This window comes from Aspergillus costaricaensis (assembly GCF_003184835.1).
Source record: "Aspergillus costaricaensis CBS 115574 unplaced genomic scaffold BO79scaffold_11, whole genome shotgun sequence".
NCBI lineage: Eukaryota > Fungi > Ascomycota > Eurotiomycetes > Eurotiales > Aspergillaceae > Aspergillus > Aspergillus costaricensis.
In genome coordinates, this window is record NW_020291811.1 from 546,017 (window position 1) to 562,667 (window position 16,651).

At 51.7% G+C, this 16,651-nt stretch overlaps 6 protein-coding genes across 6 annotated transcripts; 3 read left to right on the forward strand and 3 right to left on the reverse strand.

Moving 5' to 3' along the window:
- Nucleotides 1–230: 230 nt before the first annotated feature.
- BO79DRAFT_236888 (NACHT domain protein) lies at nucleotides 231–4,485 on the forward strand (the record flags this gene model as incomplete). The annotated part of the gene is made up of 15 exons (XM_025684631.1): nucleotides 231–643; nucleotides 703–1,650; nucleotides 1,693–1,979; nucleotides 2,043–2,446; nucleotides 2,492–2,503; nucleotides 2,540–2,812; nucleotides 2,885–3,274; nucleotides 3,311–3,412; nucleotides 3,458–3,491; nucleotides 3,525–3,652; nucleotides 3,686–3,804; nucleotides 3,841–3,902; nucleotides 3,942–3,969; nucleotides 4,012–4,024; nucleotides 4,055–4,485. Exons 1-15 carry the CDS (start codon nucleotides 311–313, stop codon nucleotides 4,483–4,485), a joined length of 3,564 nt encoding a protein of 1,187 aa, XP_025541084.1. The 5' UTR covers nucleotides 231–310.
- A 536-nt stretch (nucleotides 4,486–5,021) lies between these two features.
- On the reverse strand, nucleotides 5,022–6,212 carry BO79DRAFT_192676 (putative Golgi reassembly stacking protein; the record flags this gene model as incomplete). The annotated part of the gene is made up of 3 exons (XM_025680912.1): nucleotides 5,022–5,836; nucleotides 5,889–5,972; nucleotides 6,039–6,212. The coding sequence occupies 3 exons, from the start codon at nucleotides 6,210–6,212 to the stop codon at nucleotides 5,054–5,056; spliced, it is 1,041 nt and encodes a 346-aa protein (XP_025541085.1). The 3' UTR covers nucleotides 5,022–5,053.
- A 211-nt stretch (nucleotides 6,213–6,423) lies between these two features.
- Nucleotides 6,424–7,336, forward strand: BO79DRAFT_192678 (RNA methyltransferase; the record flags this gene model as incomplete). The annotated part of the gene is made up of 4 exons (XM_025680913.1): nucleotides 6,424–6,517; nucleotides 6,580–6,678; nucleotides 6,735–7,027; nucleotides 7,092–7,336. Exons 1-4 carry the CDS (start codon nucleotides 6,432–6,434, stop codon nucleotides 7,334–7,336), a joined length of 723 nt encoding a protein of 240 aa, XP_025541086.1. The 5' UTR covers nucleotides 6,424–6,431.
- Nucleotides 7,337–7,569: 233 nt separating this feature from the next.
- Nucleotides 7,570–9,936, reverse strand: BO79DRAFT_262921 (kinesin light chain; the record flags this gene model as incomplete). Its single annotated transcript, XM_025686618.1, has 2 exons — nucleotides 7,570–8,866; nucleotides 8,939–9,936. The coding sequence occupies 2 exons, from the start codon at nucleotides 9,934–9,936 to the stop codon at nucleotides 7,570–7,572; spliced, it is 2,295 nt and encodes a 764-aa protein (XP_025541087.1).
- A 624-nt stretch (nucleotides 9,937–10,560) lies between these two features.
- Nucleotides 10,561–12,045, reverse strand: BO79DRAFT_262925 (S-adenosyl-L-methionine-dependent methyltransferase; the record flags this gene model as incomplete). Its single annotated transcript, XM_025686619.1, has 4 exons — nucleotides 11,788–12,045; nucleotides 11,415–11,693; nucleotides 11,306–11,353; nucleotides 10,561–11,250 (listed from the first exon to the last, which is right to left on the reverse strand). Exons 1-4 carry the CDS (start codon nucleotides 11,998–12,000, stop codon nucleotides 10,561–10,563), a joined length of 1,230 nt encoding a protein of 409 aa, XP_025541088.1. The 5' UTR covers nucleotides 12,001–12,045.
- A 465-nt stretch (nucleotides 12,046–12,510) lies between these two features.
- BO79DRAFT_170934 (GMC family oxidoreductase) lies at nucleotides 12,511–14,303 on the forward strand. The gene has a single exon (XM_025679550.1). It carries the CDS (start codon nucleotides 12,595–12,597, stop codon nucleotides 14,254–14,256), a length of 1,662 nt encoding a protein of 553 aa, XP_025541089.1. The 5' UTR covers nucleotides 12,511–12,594; the 3' UTR covers nucleotides 14,257–14,303.
- The last annotated feature ends 2,348 nt before the right edge of the window (nucleotides 14,304–16,651 follow it).

Genomic DNA, 16,651 nt, shown 5'->3' on the forward strand with positions numbered 1-16,651 from the left:
TCCATTCATCGAGGGGATTACTTATCATCAATTGATCGTACCCAACATCTTCTCGACTAGTACTTACTTACTTACTACTACTTAACCCTAGTAGTACTTGCTATTCCCATGATGAACAGCCGGGATGTGTTGTGATTGGCCATTGTTAGTGGCGGCACAAAGCACTGCCTTCCTTCTTCATCTCCCCCCCACACACACACCACAGCCTTGTCACTGTGTTGTTGTTTCCTCCCTTTTCTGATTCTGCATCCTTTTCATCTCCCCTGAAGTGGTCGATGTATTGCTACTTGTTCCGCAGCTCGGGTCCACGATGACCACCGCTCTCACCAAAGCTGCGAGACTGAAACCCGAAGTTCGTCTGGGGCAGGCTATCTCCGAATTCCAAGCCGATTGCTCATCGCGGGAGAAGGCGACGCTGCGGTCATACCAAGCCCCTGGCTTCCCTCCAAGTGTCCGAGATGTGATGCAATTGACTGCAGAAATCAACCGATCGGCTGGCCTTCGAGGACAATGTTTCGGCTCACGGCTCACGAGCATTCTTCAGGCGGTACAGGAGTTCGCTGCACTCGGGGACATCGTTCTGGGCGCATCGCAGAGCCTCCTAGCCTGTGGCATCTGGGCTGTAGTACGAATGTCGCTTCTGGTAAGTATTCTGCAGCATGTATGTCGGTCGGTGGAAAGCCTCTCTGATAGGGTCTTCAGTCCATTGTCAAGTACTCGACCTACTTTGAACAACTATCGTCCATGCTCATGGCCGTGGGCCGCTCTGCACCTCGCTATCAACTAATGGGCGCCGTCTATCCTACATCGCAACGTCTCAGAACATCAATGCTGGAATATTTCATTGTTGTCGTGCAATTGTGCCATCACGCTATGAAACTGAGTCGGAAGACGGCTATAGGCCAGTGGGTTTCTACGTTCACGTCTGCTCTGAAAGGCTACCAATCTGACCTGGAGATCTGGGCTACTGCCATCAAAGAAGAAGTGAACCTACAGATGGTTCAGCAACTATCCCTGGTGGCCGAAGACAATTCATGGTTTAGATCTCGGGTCGCGAGACGCTTTGAATCTCAATCCCACGCAAGGAGGCTTAGAGCGCGCCAGCGCGTACTGGATGCGTGCTCCACCTACGACTACGAACAGGAATGGAAGCGGATCCGCAAGCTCGGTGCTACCACTCTCTTGGAGACCTCAATGGTCTACAAGCAGTGGAAGGCCCCACGAGGTTCTGAAGGGCTGCAGTCGCGTACACTCGTATGTACAGGCAAGCTAGGATCGGGAAAATCCGTGATTCTCGCCAATATGGTGGATGACTTGAACTTGGACTCGGAAAGGAAAGCAGTGGTGGCGTACTTCTTCTGCCAACACGATTCGACGCAGAGCTTAACGCCGAAAACAGTTATAGGCTCTCTAGCGCGACAGCTGCTGCAGTCAGAATGCGATCTCGACTCCGCACGGGATGTCCTGGGAGACAGACAATCCCTCGAGGTTGACGGAATTCTAACCTTAATAAGACATCTGCTACCGCCGCACTTCGAGGCCCTTTTCGTACTTGATGGCCTAATGCATTGCGACGGAAATGTACGACAAGTTATCTTGGCTTCTCTACAGGAGATCCAAAAATCAATCAAGCTTGCATTGTGCGTGTCTGTCAGGCCGGAGCCGGCGGATTCTCTGCATGAACTCAAACAGCTTCAAAATCAGCGATGTTGGCCCGTGACAGCTAACAAATCTGACATCGATGCCTTCATCAACGCCGAACTAGAGAGATGTCTTGAATCTGGGAAGCTCGTAATAAACGACCCTGCCCTTGTCCTCGACGTTCGAGATAGCCTCTCCCAAGGAGCGGAGGGCATGTTCCTGTGGGTGGCTCTGCAGATAGAAGCTCTGTGTCTTGAGAGGACAGACGCAGATATACGAGAGGCCATTGCCAGTTTGCCTAGAGATCTTTCAGCATTATACACGATGATACTGGAAAGGTCTAGCCTTTCCGGGACCACGTATCAATCCAAGATTTTGGATCTGGTTGTGACCGCGTGCAGGCCACTGACCACAGAGGAAATGAGAGAAGCCCTCAGTGTCATCCCCTGGAAGACCTTCTGGGACCCCGCAAGGATACTCAATGACATACATTCCACGTTGGCTTGTTGTGGGGGTCTACTTACTGTAGATGAAGAAAACTCGAGTATTCGCATGGTACATCATAGTGTGAGAACATTTCTTTGTGACCACCGTGAAAACCATCGCGATTTGATGCCTGCAAATCAAACCATGGCAGAGACTATTGCGACATACCTGAGCTACGAAAATTTCTACAAGCAATTGTCAGCGGTTAAGACACCTAAAATCAGCTCTATCTCGGTGACAACGGCAGTGATCCATTCAGCAGTTTCCTCTCGTGGCCAATCCCAAGGAATTGCGTTGAATCTGCTGAAAATGAAGAGGAGTAAGGATACGGATGTCGGTTATAGTCTATTGCAACGCCTGCAAGCCTCCAGGGCAAGTGACGCCGTGCCCTGGGCCTTTTACCAATATGCAGTGGCCTGGTGGCAAGAGCATGTCTGGTATCTTGACCTCAACACGCCACACCTAAATAATCTCCTGATGACCATATTAGACACCCATGGCTATGACAAACCCGACTCCTCTGGACAGACACCGTTGTCACATGCCTGTCAGCGCGGGAGTCTGGCGCTTGTTGACTGGCTCCTCGCCCGTGGTGCTCGGCATACCGACGACCTTTTCGGACAGTCACCACTATCTTGGGCCATCAATGGGAGACATATCGCTGTCATTGAGTCCTTGTTGAAGAGTGAAGTTGTGATGCCGAATGCAGTAGGCCCGTCAGGAAAAACACATCTGACGTCTGCAATAATCCGAAAAGATGTCGAGCTGACCAAATGCTTTCTTGCTTGCGACCGGGTGAATCGGAACCAAGCAGATTCTGACGGCTATACTCCCCTTATGACAGCTACGCTCCACAACTTTGTGGAAGCAATACCTCTGTTTCTGTCAGGCCCGCACACAGACATCTTGGCTGTGACGCCATCCGGAGACTCGGCCCTCCATCTTGCCGCCAGCGTCAAGGGCCCTCCAATTATTTTTAATCTTCTTCTCGAATACGCGCGGCTAAAGGAGAAGGGCTCCCAAGCGGCATCGATGGCTAACAGAAAGGGGGAGACGCCGTTGTGGTTAGCAGCCGCAAATGGGCACCTGGAGGTCGTCCAGTCAGTCTGCCGACATCAGGACTATGACCTGGACATACCTGACGCTCGTGGGGAAACGCCATTCTGTGTTGCTGCCTCGAAAGGCTATACAGACATTGTCAAATACCTGGGGAGCTCGGGCCGAGTGAATATCAATCATCTCAACAAAGCTGGCCTTTCGGCACTGTGGGAAGCGGTATTGAACGGTCACGAAGACGTCATTAAAGCTATGATAACAATGGAGGATCTAGACCCGAACCACAGCGGAGTTGGAGCAGGCACCCCGTTGGAAGCAGCTATCCATCTCGGCAACGATAGTATCGTCAGGTTATTGGTTGCCATCGCAAGAACTGACGTCGACCGGCAAAGCCACGATGGTACGACTCCTCTACAGCGAGCTGTTGAGGAAGGATATGACGAGATAGTGGCAATACTCGTCTCCACCGGTCGGGTCCTTCTTAATCGGAGGGATCATCAAGGCGTAACACCACTCTGGGCGGCTGCGGACTGTGGCAACAGTGGTGTTGTCAAGGTTTTAGCTAATACGGAAGGGGTCGATCTGAACTTCCCAGGCAGTCACGGCAGGACAGCGCTCTGGGTAGCGGCATCCAAGGGGCACGTGGAAGTAGTCCAGATCCTGGTCTCCGCTGATCAGGTGAATCTCAATAGCAAGGGCCATAACGGTACAACGCCGCTGTGGGCCGCTGTGAACAATGGCCATACTGAAGTTGTCAGTATCCTGGCAAGCACTCATGGGGTTGATGTGGAGTGCCCCGATTATACGGGATATACGCCGCTCTCAAAGGCTGCAGCGAATGGTCACAGCGATATCGTTCAAGCTCTAGTAGCTACTGGACGAGTGACTGTCAATATGGGACATCCTAATGCCGCAACACCGCTGTGGACAGCCGCTGAGCACGGACATGACGCCGTTGTCAGGATCCTGATCGACAGCGGCGCGGCTGCGAATCATACCGAGATTGTATCCTATTCCCGCGGAACTGCTCTTTGGATTGCCTCCTGCAATGGCCATGCAGGAGTTGTGAAGGTGTTGGTCGCATGTCCTGGCATCGAGCTCAACCGGCGCGATATATTGGGGCACACCCCGCTAGGGATAGCGGCGAAGAGGGGCCACGCGAGTGTTGTTGCCATTCTGGCCGGCACCCCGGGGGTGGAGCTATTTCGACTGGATAAAAATGGCCAAAGCGCCTTGGAGATTGCACGGCAGTACGGCCATGAAGATGCGATTAGTGTGCTCGAGGCAATAGATCACGCATAAGCGTTGGGCTAACGCCTGGGCCTGTTTAAACGGGTACCCTTTCTCTATGGCCAATCTGCAAGACTACAGGTGGATCACCGTGACTGAATGTCGCGATGAACGCCGCCAATTATAACTAGTTCAACAGGTAGTCATTGTAGTAGCTTTTCGTTACTACTAGGATGGCCAATGGGTTATACATATATCCAATGCTGGGGGTCGACTCACGACAGCTGACTACTAGTACTACTAGTAGGCATGACATCAAGAAACCAAGGACCGGCTCCGTGTCCCCCCCTTCCCCCCAAGCAGGGAGATGCTTATCCACTAGCATTTAGAAATTCCCGTCCTCTTGCCTTCATGCATAATTAGTAATGCTTACCCCATTGCCCCAGGCCTGTCAGTGAGCCTAAAGCGGCGCCAAGTCACGCCTTGATCGGAACGTAAAAATAGACTAAATATCGCTTCCGTGATGCAGAAGTGCAATAATGGCCTAGTTACTGGGAAACAATGAATAACAAGACCTATTAGGCCACCATAATAACCGAGTTTCATGACTACTGTACACAATTGATCTCTTAACCCTAGTCTACTGGGCAGCCGCTGGCGCCGGACTGCCCGAGCTAGGCGGTGACCGCACCCCAGCCTTGGGCGGAGGCGGTAGCGGCGTTCCCCTGCGGGACGGCGCAAAGTCCTGCTCCTTGCTCTTCTGCTCGCCCTCCGCAAAGTAGTCATCAAACGATACTGCCGCAGCTGACCCGGTATGACGCGTCTTATGCCGACGACCCGCAGACGAGTGACTAGCGGGCGACGCCGCCAGATTCCTCGGAGGTCCCGACAACGGCGGAGGAGAGGTCATATTCGCCGGGACAAGGAAATGCCCAGATGGCGGGGGACCCTGGCCCAGAGCTTCCACTACTGGCGCGGATGAGCCGTCGTCCCGCGTCTCGAAGACCACCTCGCCGGGTCCCTCGACTTCCTCGCCCAGCCCAACCGGCAACCGATGTAGTGCTCCGAAACCCAATTCCGCACCTAGCGCTCCTTCCCCTCCCCAACCCCGTGTCGGCACCAGCTCGACCTCGCGCACCACGTCAAACTCGCTGTTGTATACCCATAAGACTAGTGTGCGGTTCAGATGGTCTTCGACGAGCTCCCCAAGTGCTGATTCTCCGCGTAATGTCCCGCTCGGAGTGCCGATGATGTAGTCGGAGTGTGGAAGGAGACCTGCGCGGTAGGCGGGGCTGAGTGGAGATGGAATCGAGAGGACGTGCCAGATGTTTTGGGTGGAGGAGAGGGGGGCCAGTTGGAGCGCCAGGCCCAGATCGGGGTTGGATGCGGGGACAGGGATGGAGACGGTGTGTGTTTTTTGACCCTTCATGATGGTATTAGCATATCGTAAAGGACGTTATTGGGTGTGTTTGTACCTTGGCGCTCCAGATTTCAAAGGTCACGCTGGATCCGGCGCAGTTGCGCACTTCCGTAGCGAAGAGGTTGGGGTCGGGGTCCTCCTGATAAGGTAGTTAGTCCAGCCCGCGCATAGAGACAGCCCTGTCTGAGGAGTCAAGTCTACTCACTATTAACCGCCCATTAATTCCGACAATGAAATCGAACCACGGCTCCAGAGGGAGCTCCGCATCCTTGTTGCGGAGGACCTGGAACCCAAAGGAGTTGTCGCTAGTGCTTTGAGCCCGCGCCTGTCGGGTAGGCTCAGCATCCAAGCCAATAAACCGATTAAGAGCCCCGAACATGTCTGCTGCGAGGGAGGGGGGTATATGTTTGTGGAGAGAGAGGATGGGAGCATTGGGCAGTGCGGAGGAAAGCCAGATGCGCAACGTGGAGAGCTGCCCGGCGCTGCAAACATTGCAAACACCGGTTATCGCTTATCGCAATGGCTGATAATCGTCGCGATGCGATTGCGCTCCGCCTTTAGCTTCAGTCCTTAATCAACTTCCATTTATACTGCGATCATGGCTCGAGACCCTACCGTGGAGGTTCCTCCGGAGGAGGTACATCATTATAATGATCTTGGCGAGGTGCCGTGGGATATTCAAAAGTAATACCATTATTCCCCGTCCATACGTTGCGGAACCGAAATCGACTAACACCGCGGAACAGTTACTGGGCGCAACGCTACAAGATCTTCTCTAAGTACGATGAGGGGGTCTGGCTGACAGATGATGCCTGGTTTGGGGTAACACCTGAGCCAGTGGCAAAGTGCGTGTTCTCTCGTCCATTAACAGGAGCTCTAGGCAACTAATACGTTAATGCAGCAAAATCGCAGAACACATGGCCCAGTCCGCCCCCGCAGGACGCAGCATCCTGGTTGATGCATTCGCCGGCGCGGGCGGCAACTCCATCGCTTTCGCGCTGTCCGGTAGATGGAAGCGCGTCTACGCTATCGAGAAGAATCCCGCTGTCCTGCAGTGCGCTAAACACAACGCCAAGATTTACGGCGTGGCGGACAAGATCACCTGGTTTGAGGGTGATTGTTTTGAGATTATTAAGAATCAGCTGAAGGATCTGGCGCCGTACAGTGTCTTGTTTGCAAGTCCGCCATGGGGTGGTATGTGCCCATAGTTTCCCCTTACACCCTTTAGGTTTCTTGGAAGCCAGCTGATCCGTTATAGGCCCCGGGTATCGCTCCGACACGGTGTTTAACCTGAGTACTATGGAGCCATACTCACTAGCGAAGCTCTACAAAGAGTACTCTATGTTTACAGAACACATGGTTCTGTATCTTCCTCGGACATCGGACGTCAAGCAGATGGCCAAGGTTGTCAAGGAGGGCCAAAAATCAGTGGTGATGCATTACTGCATGGAAGGTGCTAGCAAGGCGTTGTGTGTTTATTATGGTGGCTTTAATCTTGAATAATAATACTCACATTGATATCCTTTTCTTTCTCTTCTTTTGCTCATACTTCTGTCCCATTCTATTCTTCTATTGGACAATCTTCCCGACATTGCTTGGAGTCCTCGGATGCCGTTAATTGTACGGTACCGTTCCCAGTATCTATGTCATGCCCCATTCTCTTTCCGATTTCGCCAGTTTGCTGGCTTTGGCTATGCTAATACAGTACCATCCGTATGCTACATGCATCTCGGATCTCATGGCTCCAGGCTATGGGACAATGTATTCGTCCCCTGCAAAAGCAGTCCCTCTTCCTCTGCTCCACTCTTATCACCACCCGAGCTGACACGTATGTTCCACTGCGCGTGGACTGCCATAACATGAAGTTCATGGAGTAGGAATTCAGCATGTTGTACGTATAGTCTCCGATGTTTCTCGTTGATATCGTCATCATTCAGAACCTCACCCAGCCGCTCTGCTGCCTTGTGCGTGTAAAGTTCCATGCGGTCCTGACCCCTCAACCACTGCCGAGCTGCTAGATGCACCAGACGATGCATGTTTATGCACTTATCACTTGGTCGGATAGTAATGAATGAATAGGCTTTTAGAAGCCCAAGGGCTTCAACCATCTTTCTTCTCGACATTGGTCGTGGAAGAAACGATTCCGGTATACTTTGCTGGCCGAGACAGGCCAATAGAGAGAGGTACTCGGAAGCAAGCGGATCGAGCCTCTCGATTTGACGAAACGAGGCAAACCAAGTCAGGACTATTGGATTGACGGAAGTCTCGTAGCGCCCATCGGCCTGCAAATCTTCACTCAGAAGCTCCACAACGTCTTCTTCCTGCTCATGGAGAAGCATCAGATAGTCATATACTCCTATCTCATTTTCGTTCATATACGCGGCGGCTTGTGTAATAGCCTGTGGAAGGAAGGCTAACTGTTTGACGAGATAGGTCGCGGCATCTTTATCTTCAACTAGATTTTGTTGGATCAAGGACTTTTCCAGAAGTTCCACGTCCGCCCGTTCGTCAAGCTCGCGTACATGTATCACATCACGCGATGTAAGCTTCACGGCCAATTTGCGATTGCGAGTAGTGTAGATGATGCGGCCGCGTCTATTGGAGGGAAGGAAATCCCTGAGAGGCGCAGTTGTACCGTTGCCGTTCATCCACATATCCATGTCATCGGCGCCATCGAAGATCAATACCCACTCCTCGCTCGCCTGGCATAGGTATTCTTTGAGTCGTTCCTTCACCTCATCTGGCTTGGTATACTGGATCCCCAGCTGTTGCGCAATGGCTATACAAGCTTGCTCGATAGCTTCGTCACTGGTGCTTGGTATCCAGAATACTGAGCATTCAGCATCATATTCGTGCATAAGATAGGCCAGCTCCAGCGCTAATTGCGTCTTACTGATGCCTCCTAATCCAGTAATAGCGAGTCGCCTTGGTCCTTCCGATGCTGTAAGTAAGCTCCATAAATGTTCGACCTCATCTGTGCGGCCCAAAAAGCATGGTTTTCGTGTAAACGGGACCATGAAGTGGTGAGTATTACTGGTGTCCAAAAGGCCTATGGAACGAGACAGTCAGTAAGTACGAAGCACAACCAGGAGCTCCTCAGTTTACTCACTTTTTTGCGAATGAGGCGTCCAGTGTTCTAAGAAAGCCTTTGCGGTGGAGGCGGCAGTCGCTGCAGCGTAGGCTTGCCATAACTTGTTCTTGTGGCTATCCGCATAATCACACACACCTTTGATTATGAGCGATGGCAGACATTCCCACACCCCTGCTCCCTCCATCTCGAAGCCAATGACCTTGTCTCTTTTGATGATATTATCACGGTGCTTGCCAGACTTCATTACTGTATTGGCGGAGGCGACTGGCCCAACATGAATAGAAACCTTGTTCGCTTCAGAAGGGTTGCGAATACGCATTACAGTGCCCTTGCCACAGCCGAGAGAATTACAATCACTTTCCAAGGCATCTTCGCAGATTTCATCTAGCGAGCTACCTTTCAAGCAGCAGCAATCTAGATCAGGGCCATGCTCGCGATGTTTGTGAAGATGAGAACTTTCAAAAAGGACATCTTCAATGCCAGGGTGGTTCCACCTTTTGTCGGTGTGGTTGAGAACCTCAATATATTGTAACAACTGGGACTGAAAACCAGCCCGAGCAGAGGGTGTTCCCAAGCGACCAAGTAGGGTTCGAATCTCGCGATTGGGCCTTCCAGGCCTGTCATGGACCGAGTGCTCTCCACCGAATTCGTATGTAACGAGACTGTCACTGACGACAACGTCACCGAGAAAGATATCCTGGCTCTTCGAAGTTTTCGGAGCGCCTCCGCATATACCAACCACCAGAGCAAGTTGAACGCTCATGTAGCTTATTTTCAGGCTCGAGGCGACACTCGCTGCGCTAATTTTGCCCATTCCGGGCATATAGCAGAGCACGACATTGTGCTTGCCAACTCGTCCGTTAACGTACCAATTTGCATCTCCCTGCTGCTTTCCATAGTACTTGCAGAGTCGGTCATATGTTTCGTCGAAAAGCGCTTCGACGGCATCGGCCTCGAGCGGAAGAGCGCAAATTATCGCTATTGTGAAAGCGTCACGGGTTCTGGGGCGCATTTGGCCTCGAGACTAAGCTTCGTGGAGACCCTGGCCGTAGTGAATACTGAATACATAGTGTGTTATCTCTTCGAGGCTGATAACTGTTTATCCAGGTGGTGGGAGACACAGCCTCGTTGTTTCGTCCTCCAACCACATGGCTGCAATAGGCGCCGCAGGAGAGGGGTATATTTCGGGCTCGATTCTGGAATTGCAATGATCTTTAGCCGGCCACTGGTTAGTCATTAGATGTGCAATAGTTATTGAACAGCTAATTACCTCAGCCCACTGAACCATTGGAATAACTGACCTGCGAGAGGCCGTAGCTGGAAGCGCTGCGTAGCGCCTTTTATCCCCGCCTTGGACGCAGCTGAAGGTGTATATACTCCCCTTTGTCGAACAGGCTCGGAAACAATATGCGCCTTCCTAATCCCAGGGAAAAAAAGCAAAAAGAACCAACCTGGCACAGTGTAAGAACAAATCCTCCTTCTGAGGAGGATATGAGAGCTTTTGAAACCATCATGCCATATATATATATAGTATATACATATTTCTATAAAGAAGTAGTCAACTACGAGTTAAAGGATGTAAAACAGATCATAAGAAGTTACTCGTGTATATCTCAGCTAGCCATTACCTGAAGACTCAGTTTCCTCGCCAGATTGCCTGAACAATACCCATTGCTGAACCCGGGACCATGGAACACTGAATAGAGTCAAATCCCGCATCAGCCTGCTTGAACAATACAACCCAGTCTTCTTCGTCTCTGAGACGCGATTTGTATACTCCAAGCATCAACAGATCTATCCATCTGATGTATCTCTCCATAGCTAATGGCAGCGATCCACTCTCAGGGCAAAGACTCTCGTTCACCAGTACCTTGGCACCCGGTCGCAGGGAAGGTACCAGCTGTTGCAAGATCTGCACAACATACTCGTCTGCCCAGTTCATAAGCACCCAGCGAAAAAGGTAGACATCGGCGACGACTGTCTGAGGGGAGAAAAAGTCATGGACGTCGAACCGGATGTTGCGGTCTTCCTTTGCCGCGGCTTGGAAGTCTGCCGCGGCATATTCGAGATCCTGAACTACAACATTAATGTGCTGATAATGCTGCGCAATGAGCCGACCAACGTGGCCGTCGCTTCCTCCCACATCTACCACAACCGATCCCCGTGGAAGGTCGCCCCAAGGATACCCTTGGAGAAGAAAGCTGGGAGACGCTTCGGGTATGGCAACTGTATAGAACTGCATCGCATCAGCGAACTGCTTTGCTTTGGCCGGTCGGTCGCTGAGATAATCGAAAATACTCTGATTTCCATGGCTCAAGGCATATCCCTGACAGATCCGGATTAGTTAAGTCATCGCCTAAGCCAGTGTACACGGGACATACGGTCTCGTTTGGCTTATGCCCCGGAAACTGATCCATCGCGTCGACAGTCTGCATATGCAGCTTAGTAAGATACATAAAATGAGTAGTTATAGGTAGGGAGAGCGCTCACTCGTGAAAAGGCGCTGTACCATTCATCGAGCTGTGATACACCAGCAACGGCACCGGGGTTTTCTTGAAGGGAGCGTGAGCCAGCAGAATGAGCGACATAACCCCTTCGTTTCTCCAAAAATAGTCGGTGGTGGACAATTGCAAAACGGACATATTGTTTCAACTCATTGACCGGAACACCTGATGCCCGGGCGAGGTCCTGGTAGGATATCTCCCCATGCATCGGGACATGATTCGCAATGTGATGTCGGGAAATAGCCTGCAAACTTGCACCATTCCACTATGACTTGTATCAACAATGGTCTTTGGCTGTCTCGCTCTACTATCGTGCTTCTGTGGGTTTTGGCAGCGGATTTGAGTTACTGCCAACTTACCAATGGTATCATGCATTTCGACGGACCTTGCAATTGGTCCAGCAATTCCATACATGCATCTATAGCGTCGGCCTTTGCTGCCAGTACTTCTTTGCTTCCAGATCCAAAAGCAGAGGCCTCCGGTAAGTCGCTCCTTCCCGTGAGCGATACCTCGAGGGTAGCTGCAGCACGGGAAATGATGGACACCAACCGTCCAATCTCAGACGTCATCATTGCTAGACTTTGTTCGCGCGAGGTATTAATGTGTATGTTGTAAGCATGGAGTGACTGACCAGGTTCATTCTGTAAGAAGATGTATGCATCGCTATAAGTACTGGAGTAATTAAATTAACGATCGTCGGGATCGGTATGCGTAGGTAGGCTCATGCAAGCCGAACAAGGCCGGTCAATATTGGGCTGCGACAGGGGATGAGGCGCATTGTTTAGGGCTTACTGTCACGACTCACTAGTTCAGGCTGGTGGGGGTTGTGGTTCTTTGTTTGTCTGCTCAGATTAGTAGTGTACTGCTGCCGAAAGCCAATCATTTCTCCTCATCACTCTACTATGGTACATTGGTCCCATACTACTACTACTACTAACCGCCCAACAGGGTCGGTATGTCCTACTTTGAGTTCCCGTAGCTGTGTTGGCCTTTTAGACTTGGTCAGCTTGGGTTGAGATGAAGAGTTAAATACCTCCATCAACCGTGCAATTTTATCTCTTGTTTCCCAACAGCGCCATTTACCCATTTTCACCATATAAGTATTTGTGATCCACGTACTCCAATTTCTCACACTCAACCTCCTCATCCATTCTCGGATTCCAACCATGCCTGACACCTACGATTACATCATTGTCGGTGGAGGCCTCACGGGCTGTGCTTTGGCCGGTCGTTTGGCTGAGAAAGATGAGTCACTTCGAATCTTGATCATCGAAGCTGGACCCAACGTGGTCGATCACCCTCTGACGAGCACTCCTCTGGCATGCTTTGCATCCCACCACTCCCCTTTGGACTGGGACTACACCACCGTGCCGCAGAAACATCTCAACAACCGCGAATGCTATAACGCCGCGGGCAAAGCACTGGGCGGAGGCACAGCGATAAATTATGGGACCTGGACCCGTGGAAACGCTGCTGATTACAACCTGTGGGCAAACCTGGTTGGGGACTCCAGCTGGAGCTACGATGGTCTACTCCCATACTTCAAACGTGTTGAGACACACTACGATCCCAACGCCGACCCGGCCATTCACGGCACCAGCGGCCCCATCACCAACACAATTGTCGCTCTGACCAGCCCCGACCGCAAATACCCCCTCAAGGAACCGGTTCGTTCTGCTTGGGAGCGAATTGGGGTTAAGTTCAATCCCGATGCCAATGCCGGTAATGCGCTCGGCTTAGCCCACTTCGGAGAAAACTGGCGTGACGGACAGCGTCAGCTTGCCAGCGAAGCATACGGGTTGTCTAGACACCAGGGAATATCCATCGTTACCGAGACCCTGGTGGAGAAAGTTTTGCTCAAGGAGCAAGCTAGCCAGCAAGTTGCAACAGGAGTCGCAGTGGTCGGTGGACAGGAATACCGGGCCACAAGAGAAGTCATCATCTCGGCCGGAACGTACCGTACCCCGCAGGTTCTCATGCTCTCCGGGATTGGACCCGCAGAAGAGCTGGCAAAACACAACATCCCACAGCTTGTAAACGCTCCGGAAGTGGGTTATAACTTCCATGACCACATGTGCTTTCCCCAGTGGTGGAAGCTTCGTCACCCTGAACGAGGTCTCTCTATGGGTACGCCCCTTTGGGACAGTCCAGCATATGGGATGGGTGTGCCCTATGACTGGAACGTGACCCTGCAGACTCCTGCGGACGCGTTGATCCAGGCATTCCGAGAAGATGATGGACAAGCGCCTAGCAAGGACCATCCATTTTTGGATCCGAAATTTGCTCATTCAGAGATTCTCGTCATCTACGCACCGATGAGTCAAGCTGTCACCGGTTTTGAGACGGCCATGGATGGCACTCATATCAGTACGGCTGTTCTCTTGATGACCCCGACAGCACGCGGGAAGATTACCATTGCGGATGCGAATCCAGCAAGCGCTCCTGTCATTGATCCGAACTATTGCTCTAAGGCGGTGGACCGAGCGATTATCCGAGATGGAATACGCAGAGTGGCCAAGCTCCTGCTCGACACTCCCGAAGGTCACGATATTGTGGATACCGAGGTTCCTCGACCGGGCAATGAGCCGATTCGACTTGATTCCACCGATGAGGAAATTGACAGGAACATCAGAAATGGCGCAATTACTTTCTTTCATCCAGGTGGCTCGGCATCCATGGGGAAGGTTGTAGACACTCAACTTCGGGTGAAGGGCGTCAAGGGGCTACGTGTTGCAGATGCAAGTGTGGTGCCTGTCCCTCTTGTGGCGCACTACCAGGCTATTCTCTACGCAATGGCAGAGAAGGCGGCGGATCTACTCTTAGAATAGGTCATGTTGTGTTGTGTAGAGAGTTTTCAGATAGGAATATGAACGAGATTGAATTTGCTTTTGTGCTTTTATGTCGAATGTTCCTATTAGTTCACGAATTATGTAGTGACTGTTGGCAACAGGACCACCGTGCTCGTCCTAGCAAACTATGCCGCAGCCACTAAGCTACATAAGAAATCCTCCCAACCTACTTACACTTCCACCTTGCGCTTCTATCCCATTTCTCATTATATCCGATCGTCCTAGCCATGCAAGATTCACGGTACACATCTCTCTCCACGACAGAAGACTACCAGCCTCAATCAGGTGTCTTCCACAAGCCGTCTCGTTGGGAGGTCCACAGGAAGCGTACGTATTTGCTTCTAGCAGCTGCCGGACTTTTGTACATCTACCCGTTCATCCATACGGTGCAGAGCTTGCTCCTTTCGGACTCAGCACCAAGTGCCTTTGGTATGTACTCATACGCTCATCCCTTCATTACAGAAGGCCCAATATGATTAAGAAGTAATTAATATACGTCCAGCTCAAGTCGACGTCTTACGCACCACTTGGAAGGAATTCCATTGGAACACGGAGTACAGTCCCCAGAACCACAGCGACGCCGACCAACTGTGGGCGGCTATCAACCCTGCCCATGGCATCATTGCAGTGGATCGTCAATGGGCCGCGCAAAACCATTGGCCTCAATCGATGACTATGCCGGATGACGACTCAAAAGGGGTCTATTTGTTGGAGGCGTACCATCAGCTTCACTGCCTTGTGAGTCTCCGATTTCTTAATTCCAATGTTGTCTTTTTCCATCGAGACGTTTGGTGTTTGGTGGAGCTAATGATGTTCCCCTGCGGGGTTGGGCAGCAAATGCTCCGTTTGACCTTCTGGGAAGCTGTCGAAAGACGACCCTATACTCATCATCCATCGAATCACATGGAACATTGCTTTGATTATCTGCGTCAGGTGAGTCCCCTTCGGTCTAGACCTCCTCGGGGACTCCTTCTGCCCCGACACTACTCGCAAGAACATGGTGCAACTAACACAGGGCCCGAGTGGCTTGTCGAGGGCCTAGATTGTTCAGTGTAACGCCGACAACACTCCACTGTTCACGTTTGGGGAGTTCCGGGCTGGTGATGGGCAGCTTCATCGATGCCGGGACTGGGATCAGCTGCATGACTATGCTACTGAGAAATCTGCCTGTTACCGAGATAGCGTAGCGGGTATCCCGCTTAAGGAGCATTTTGGGTATTGTGAAAGCGCGGGGATGGATGGGTTGGAGGCTAACGCGTTCCATGGTTGAACTGGGGACCCTGGCGAACCCAAGAACATGTGCGCCTGTCTCCTACTTCCTCGACATAGCTAGGACACACCATGTCCTTGTATTTTGTTCTTTCGTTCTTTTCATTCTATTTTGCCTTTGTTCGAATTATCTCTTTGCTTCCCTCTTCCGTCCTGGTGTGCAAATCCAGCACATCCTTTGCGGTTCCCCCGATCGGCGTTGTCGAGCCCCTGTGACAAGAAAATCCTGGAAGTATTGTTTGCTAAATCAGTCGATATGAAGGCTCATCCATGTAGTGTAGTCCAGACCTACTATGCTTGGAAGTAAGGGTATCTGTACGGCAAGACCAATTCTAAATGGGAGGTTCACATCCTGCACCCGTCCGCCGCGGTGCATGAGTCGCGTGTATCCTAGAGCAGTTGAGAAGCCGAAATTTTGGTAAGGGGCTTATCGCCCTTTCAGCTCCCATAAACCAAACTGGATCACAATTCGCTATACTTGGCAAGCGGCGTAATTCACGCTGGGGAGTCCAGGGGTGCGAAACAGCCAACATTGGCTAGGCAAGAGTGAGGGGTAAGTAAGTGTTTGCCGACTAAAGACTTTGCTGTGGTGGCTTTCCTGGCGTCTCTCAGCCCCCCCACCCTCCATTTGTCACTATTGCATGCGATGTGATATGAACCTGCATTGAACGTTAGAAGGTGGGGGTTAGCTTTTCTTGTGGTAAGCTGAGACGCTTGGACGTGCACACCCGTGGATCGACGATTGGGGCGGTTCCACAATGCCTCCCACCAGGGGGGCTGAAAGTGCTGATGTGCAGCGCAATCAGCTATCTGTTGGCCGCGAACGCAGCACAGCATTTGCGCAGGGGTCGATACTCACTACCCGGAAAGAGTGGGCGATACCCCACCCCCGGCCCTGACCTCTTGACTTCTCGGAAGCAAACCGGATGTTGTAGCCGCCAATGCGTCTGCGGTGTCGGGTTCTTGGCATCTCTTAGCATCATGGCCGTTAATAGCGCGGGTGGGCCCGAAAACACAGAATCCGACGATGTCTTGGGTTGTCGATGTTTGCCTCGCCAGTTTTCAAGTGACAGATTAGCAAGGCACACTGCAGCCCCCGGCCCCA